The 7,722-nt window shown below is 33.3% G+C and overlaps 1 protein-coding gene across 2 annotated transcripts; it reads left to right on the top strand.

Annotated features, from left to right (window-relative positions):
- The first annotated feature begins 244 nt into the window (after positions 1-244).
- LOC114177092 (vacuolar histidine transporter YPQ3-like) lies at positions 245-4,436 on the top strand. 2 transcript variants are annotated; one of them, XR_003603099.2, is made up of 12 exons: positions 245-559; positions 703-745; positions 974-1,000; positions 2,186-2,284; positions 2,411-2,523; positions 2,643-2,823; positions 3,166-3,267; positions 3,376-3,468; positions 3,603-3,623; positions 3,738-3,792; positions 3,899-3,989; positions 4,110-4,436. XR_003603099.2 is itself a non-coding variant. In XM_028062326.2 (12 exons), exons 1-12 carry the CDS (start codon positions 336-338, stop codon positions 4,209-4,211), a joined length of 1,155 nt encoding a protein of 384 aa, XP_027918127.1. In that variant the 5' UTR covers positions 248-335; the 3' UTR covers positions 4,212-4,436. The 2 variants fall into 2 exon arrangements, 1 of the variants encoding a protein (XP_027918127.1); XM_028062326.2 differs by having other exon boundaries at positions 248-559; positions 3,738-3,796.
- Positions 4,437-7,722: the final 3,286 nt, after the last annotated feature.

Raw genomic sequence — 7,722 nt, 5'->3', positions numbered from 1 at the left:
TAATTAACATTTGTTTTTTTATATGTAACCAAATAAATAGCTGCATTTTTTTTCATACAAAATTATTTTAAATACTGATTAAATATTTTTCAATATTTGATATGATTACGCAGAATTAGTGTATCTGATTTGTTCTCAAATTACTACACAACATAACGAAAAAGGACAATAAAATTCGGCACAATTTTCAGTAAATGGCTTGGTATGTAATTTCGTAAGGCTGCTCTTGGTATATAAAACCACCCGCTTCAACCCCTCACTCTCGGTTCGTTAAAACCACCACAGAGACGCGAAAAGGAGAAAGAAAGTTAAACAGCGAGAGAGAAAGAGAGAGAATGGCACCTTCTTTCTGCGTTAATGAGAGAAAGGTATGTGTGAGATGGGTGGAGAAATATTTCAAAGATTGCCTCTGCAATATGAAGGATGAAATCTCGTTCGGTTTGGGTCTCACAAGTCTACTATTCTGGGGAGTAGCTGAAATTCCTCAAATAATAACCGTTTTTCGTACTAAGAAAAGCCATGGAGTATCCCTCATCTTTCTCCTCACTTGGGTCGCTGGGTTAGCCAACATTTTTCATTTTTTTTTTTTATTTTCTTTTCATTTCTGTAACTAACTTTTCCACTCTCTATTTTCTAACCAAATCAATCTTTCGGATACGACCACTATTAGCTTCATTAATTTACTAATTATATGTGATTCAGGGATATATGCAATTTGACTGGTTGCCTTCTCGAACCAGCTACTGTGAGTGATTCTGAACCATTTACATGCACTCTTAAAATTTGTTTGAGCATGATGGTGGTCCTACAAAAGAGAGACACAAAACCCTGAAATACAACTGGCTGCCATTACTCTCTCTTTAATAATCATATTTTTCGTGTTTTCTTTCTTTAAATTTCATATTATTGTTGACTAACTTTCAGCTTCTTTTTCTGTTTCTCTTTTTCTTTTTTGAACGATTGATGGCGGCAGTTGCCAACACAGTATTACACAGCTCTGGTAAATTAATTAGCGTCAATTTTTTGTTGCATCTTCTTTAGTTTGTTGTTCGTATTGAATTAATCGTTTTCTGTCGTTAGTTGATCTTAGAATCCTTTCGTTAAAATTGCATGATGATGAATATATCTCCTGGTTATGCAATCCTCTTTAGTATCTATTTTTTAAAACCATAATAATTTAGGGAGAATGTGTGAAAGGATTTGAACGTCTGCTTAGTGCTGGACACGTGTCAGCTGTTTGGCCCCAAACCAGTATGGCTGGCTTCACGTGATTGGTGCTGTGGTCTGGCGCAGCCTAGTAATACTGCCAAATCACCCTTCAATGACTTAATTTTATTTTGAAAGAAAAGTCTCATTTATTTCTTTCTTTTTCTTATGACATGATTTCACATTTTACAACGTATTTGCAAAATCAGTTTTTTTCATTTGAAAACAAATATAAACTGAAAGTTTAAGTAAAGTAGAAGTTCCTCTTTTAAATAAGAAAAGTGATTTTTTGATATTTAAAAATGTTTTTACAGTAATTTGATATTATTTTTTATTTTTTTTACAATACAAAAACTTCTTTTTCTTATGAGCATTTTAGCTCTATATCAAATGTTATTTTCGGGATTAAAGTAGTTTTTCACATTCCTAGAAGAATTTAGTAAGTATTATTTTTTTGTAAAGTTGCTTTTTCATTATAGAAATTTTTATACTAATTATTTTTTTACTATAACAAAAATAATTTTGGTTTAACTTCTTCGAATATGCTATGACAGAAATTCAAAAGAGATAACTTAAGTACTAGTAGAAATTCAAATCATGAGTGTTCTCCTTTTGAGAGTAATAGATTATACATTAGCATAAGCGTTTATTTATATTCTGTTGTAGAGAGTGAAAAAACTTCAAATTTCATGGAACTACTCAAAACTCTCATTTTAGGTTAAGTTTTTAAATTTCATTAAGAAAAAGGAAAGTAGGATTTACTTTTTTAAGGAAACTAAAATACACGTAATTCTTGGAGTAAAAAAATCATTTACAAGTGACTGAAGTGAAGTGGGCACTAGGATTAGATTTCCCCCAGACTCTGTTGTAGCTAGGTAGCTTGGCCGTAGTTAAATCTCATTATGATAATTCTTGATTTTAACCAACGAAAACTGCAAGGTTGATCTTATTAATGAGCAATGAAAGTTGTGTTTCACAGCTTTACACAATCACTACGATCGTATTACTTCTTCAAATCATATATTACGACTACATAAGCAATTGGTACAAACATCCTCAGAAGGTCAACCACAAAAGGGTACAATTACAATTTCTCAGATTCCTTCTCCTCGATTAATCAAATAAGCAATTCACAAAACTTTGTTCTGTGGCGCGTTAAATATCAATCGAAGGATAATTAAGATAATACCTTGTTATTTTATAGGAAGAAGAAGATGAGAGAAAGCCATTGAAGCCACCGAAACCAGCCCACGAGTCTGGAATTCCAATACCAAATGGCACACGCCAAGCAGTACCTAGACAGGAGCACTATTATATGTACGCATTTAGTTTCTTCCCAGTATTATTCTTTAATCTGGGTTACAAAAATCTTAATGGGGACGTAATGAACTGAAGTTTAATTTTTTGAATTGAATTGGATTAAATTAATTGTGCAGGTCAGCAAGATCATTGGCTGGAAGTGGCACTCCACCCTGGGGAACTTACATGAGAGCTGCTAAAAGTGGTCCTTCAGCCATGGAATCCATAGATGCCTCTTCTTCCGAGGATGATGAAGCTTATCCACCTTCCTCAAAAAATCCTCCGATCAAGCCTAGGCCAATCCCACGTCCTGCACCTGTGAGTTCTTCAACTTTTTAACATGAAGCCAGCTTTATTATGTTGGCATAATCAGATCATCTTTTACAGAAAAAAAGAGATTTTTCAATCAAGGAAATAACGTCACACAAATACCAAAGCACTTTTGCTCCGGAAGTTACCTCTTTATATTCCTTAAATTTGTCTTTCACGGTTATTGTGGTCGAAATGGCACACTGAATGTTACTAATAATACCCTTGACATTTCAACTTTACCCTTAACTCATTATTCCTGTACAGTTAGTCTTCCACATTTGTGTTGTCATCGTATACTAATACACATATATACTATAGTATTTCTTAATTAAACCATGTACGTTTCAGGGAAGTTATGGTACATTTCTAGCAGCTGCTGTTAGTTTGCCTCTCAAGGCTAATGGTTTGAGGGAAAGGTACATGAGGTTTGCTGGAAGAAAACTTTTGCAGGTGCGACTTGCGAGTGGTTGTGCCTAAATAATTCAGTCACCATAGTGTTATTTCTGCTTTACATAACCATTAGTCGCTAGTTTCTATAATAACTAATGCTCATCGTAGGAATACGAGACACATAGTACACTTGGTCAATGGTTGGGATGGCTCATGGCAGCTATCTATATAAGTGGTCGGCTTCCTCAAATATGGCTGAACGTAAGTGTCAAAATAAACCATTCATTTTTTCTTTCTTGGGTTTCATCTATATATATTCATTATTACACTTTCTATATACGCTTTGTTGTTTGTTACTAATAATAAGTTGTTGTCTTGAATTGATTATTGATCAGATTAAAAGAGGGAGTGTGGAGGTAATAATACTCAGAATCTTCATCTCTTGCCATAATATTAAAATTAAGTGTGAAAGGATTAACTTGTATTACAACATTTTTATGTATGCTTTCCATTTTCTTTCATCCCAACAGGGCTTAAATCCTTTCATGTTCGTCTTTGCATTGGTAGCTAATGTCACTTACGTGGGCAGGTTCCAAACTCCATGCCCTGCACATAGATTTTCGTCCAATTATTTATATTCTTCAAACTAAGTGAAATAAATTGATAACTCTAATAACACTTGTTGATGCAGTATTCTTGTGAGAACTACAGAATTGGAAAGCATCAAAGCTAATATGCCATGGTTATTGGATGCAGTATTGTGCGTGGTTTTGGACCTTTTCGTATCCTATACACGTAGTTCTTGATGCAGATTGATATTTCCATTGGGTTGATATAACTGTCATTTATTATGTACTGTTAAAGAAAATGAGATTATAATAAGAACCTTAACGATATGACAGATAATATTGCAGTACATCTACTATAGATACTTTCGAAGGAGAGAAGGAAAAGGAGAGAACTACGAAGAGGAAAGGCTGCATCAGCTTGAGTTTTGTGGCTAGTTTTGCAGTGACTGATTGATGTTGAACTGAAAAACTAATGGCACGTTCAAAAGATTGAGCTACAATTACATTTACTGGCAATACTTTCAAGAGAGATATATGTGGCATATATATGTATTGTATATGGGAAATTAATAGCTTGTTTAGTTTTTGAAGACATTACTTTGAATTTGTTTTGTTGATCCAATGACTAACAAAGCTTGTGAAATTATGGGAAGTTAGGACTATGGCTGTTCTGAAAATGTTCACCACTCTTTCATTACAACTCTCATACGTCTTATAAAATATGCTTGATGGTCTTTCGTTCATCCATGACAAATGATTATTCAATTCAATTATTCCATGAATTTTTGGTTTTATAATTGAATAAGTTGGTGTAGTACACTATCGACTAAATAATAAGGAGGTATTTACAAAACTTAGATTATTTCAATATGAGCATTTAATTAATTATAATAAACAATTTGTTATGTTTTTACAATTGATTGTAATCGAAATTAGTTTTTATTTGGATAAATTTTGATGAAAAATGATTATAAAACATTATTTTTTCTTGGATACAACAACAAAATCGATGTTATACTAAAATTTATGAAAATTAATCACAAATTACACATTTTCATATTCAAAATTTATGAAAATTAATCACAAATTACACATTTTCATATTCAAGAAAATAATTCCATTCAACATATCTCTCTTGGTGAGCGAATTCAATTATTATTATTATTCTGAAGCAAGGTAAAATCAATGAATTGATGACTTTATAACTAGGCAAAACAAATGACCTTATTATATTGAAAGCAAATAACGAAACCAATATTATTATCCTAATTATAAAGAAATATTGAAACTTGCAAAAATAGACAAAGATATGATATCGAATTTAAATAGAATAATTTTACTAAATAAAATTGTGCATAATTATTATATAAAATAGAGTACCCGACATAACATATAAAAAGATCCATTGTTACAGTTATCAAAATCATACTGGAGAGGAGAATTCACTGGCATCTAACAATGCCATGAAACATAACAAAAAGGGCAACAATTTAAGAAAATATTTGCTCATGGAGCAATAAATTACAGATAAAACAATACTTCAAAAGGAGCTCAAGCCAAAACCAACATGTGGCTAAAACCAACATGTGGCCAAACTAGACTGCAACATTTCCATCATCATTATGATCATTAGGGGTTTCTACATCTGTTCACATCAACATTGGTGATCATTGCAAAAAGGAAAACACAACAAGGAAACAAACACAGAAAGAAAGAAGGGGGTAAGGTAGTGTATTTAAGCAGTATATTTAAGCATTTATACGTAAATATAGTTATATAAGTACATCACTCAAGAAACACATACATGGACTCTTGACTCAATTAAGCAATATACTAAATACAAAGTTTTCACTCAAATAAACACCCAACTGACTCTTGACGCAATATCCGGATTATGCGTTTGATTTTGAATTCTAAAGAAGTATACACCTGTATTGATTTATAAACTCTACAGAGTCTAGCCAGAAGGGGTTATCACCCAATCAATCACAAGGTTAATCCCAATATGTCTCAGGCTCAAACTCCTCCCAAGACTAGGATCTCTTGTCACTCTCACCACACCACATAATCACTCTACTTTACGTCAGTGTGAGTGATTATTAGAGTTCATAATACATTCCTTATCTAGACACCTCATATATCAAGGTATACACTTGTTAGGAATCCAAGTGTGAGTATAAGTCCCACATTGACCAGAAATGAGAAAGTAGAGCACTATATAAGAATCACGACCCATAAACTCATTGCCTTAAGGTTTTGGGTTGAGAGTGGTGTCAGTGTCTTATGTGGTTAGGCTCAGATCTCATTGGTGTTGTTCTCCCCAGTGAAACCCCCTCTGTAAAACCTGACAAGTGGTATCAGAGCCGATGGTTAATACCGGCTCAGACGAGTGCAATATGGTCCTAGGATCGAAAGTCTTCCTGACAGTGTACCAATGTGGTTGAAGGGACTCACCCTTGAGGGGGAGATTATTAGGAATCCAAGTGTGAGTCTAAGTTCCATATTGGCTAGAAATGAGAAAGTGGAGCACTATATAAGAATAAAGACCCATAAACCCATTGCCTTAAGGTTTTGGGTTTATGGGTCTTTATTCTTATATAGTGTTCTACTTTCTCATTTCTGGTCAATGTGAGACTTAGACTCACACTTGGATTCCTAACAACACTAACCACATCATCACCAAGAATTTTCCTTGAAACTCTTTTACCATCAACATTCCACATGTTATCTCAAAATAGTTATCATCCCAAGCTAAACACATCGAATACAGGTCAAAAATAATGCCACATCATTCAAGCATAGCTTCATACATCATATTTTTAACATTAACTCAGTCAACCACAAGTTAAACTAAGGAATTAAAACTTTGCAGCAATTCTCGCTTAAACTAGACTGATCTCGCTTAAACGAGAAATTATCGCTTAAGCCAGACTGGTCTCGCTTAAGCTAAAATTCGAAGAGAGAGTAAAGTGAAAGACTAATCTCGCTTAAACTAGAAATTCTCACTTAAACTAGAAATTCTCGCTTAAAATAGACTGGTTTCGCTTAAGCTAACATTCGAACAGAGAGTAAAGTAAAATTCTGTTCTTCTCGCTTAAGCTAGAAATTATCGTTTAAGCTAGACTTATCTCGTTTTAGCTAAAAATTCTCGCTTAAGCTAAAAATTATAGCTTAAACTAGAATATCATATTTTCACTGGTTTCAACATGCAAAAACCCAAAATATCAAACAACGAAACAATAAAAACACAACCACGAACATCAAACCATCATTTTAAGCACGATTCAAAACCAACAACATGCAAGACACTAAAGAAAGGTTTTAAAGTCCTAGCTTCCTTTATCTTAACTGGGAGTTAAACTTGAGGGGGAAAAAACTGTAATAGAAAGAGCACCACAGCTCCAAAAGTAGGTTAAAGAGCTGAAAAATATGCATAGAACGGGAATAAGGTTATAAGGATGAACTCTAAACAGAACCAACGCAACCAAATTGAAAAAGAAAGAAAATCCGAAGGTTTGGTGTTCAACTTATTTGGAGGAGTGTTTTGTATGCTCAGAGGAAGAAGTAGCTTAAGTCTTAGTAGAGATCCTATTTCAGAAAAGGAAAAAAGGTAAGTGAGCTATTTTAATTTCAGAAGACAAAATAGAAAGTGAGTAACTGAAAGAGGATTCTAAAGATAACAAGTGAGTTGACCCTGTGTTCTCTAATAAAACCAAAACCAAAACATTTTAAGATAAAAGTGAGCTTTACAGAAACATTTTCATTTAGAAACTTTGTCGTTTTTTAATCCCTCGACCAATCATTTCTTTTTCTGGGCTTGTGCTTTCCCATACATTGGTCATCAACGCGCATGAATATAGGAATTCAATAAAACATAATTTACACACCTAAAGTTCATTAAAACCATGGTTTTAAGAAATGTGAAGTAGGTAGTAAAAGTCGAAAT

The sequence above is a fragment of the Vigna unguiculata genome, chromosome 3, assembly GCF_037176805.1.
Source record: "Vigna unguiculata cultivar grain cowpea cultivar isolate G323 ecotype 2 chromosome 3, ASM3717680v1, whole genome shotgun sequence".
Classification (NCBI taxonomy): Eukaryota; Viridiplantae; Streptophyta; class Magnoliopsida; order Fabales; family Fabaceae; genus Vigna; species Vigna unguiculata.
This window is presented reverse-complemented; position numbering and strand designations above follow the sequence as displayed.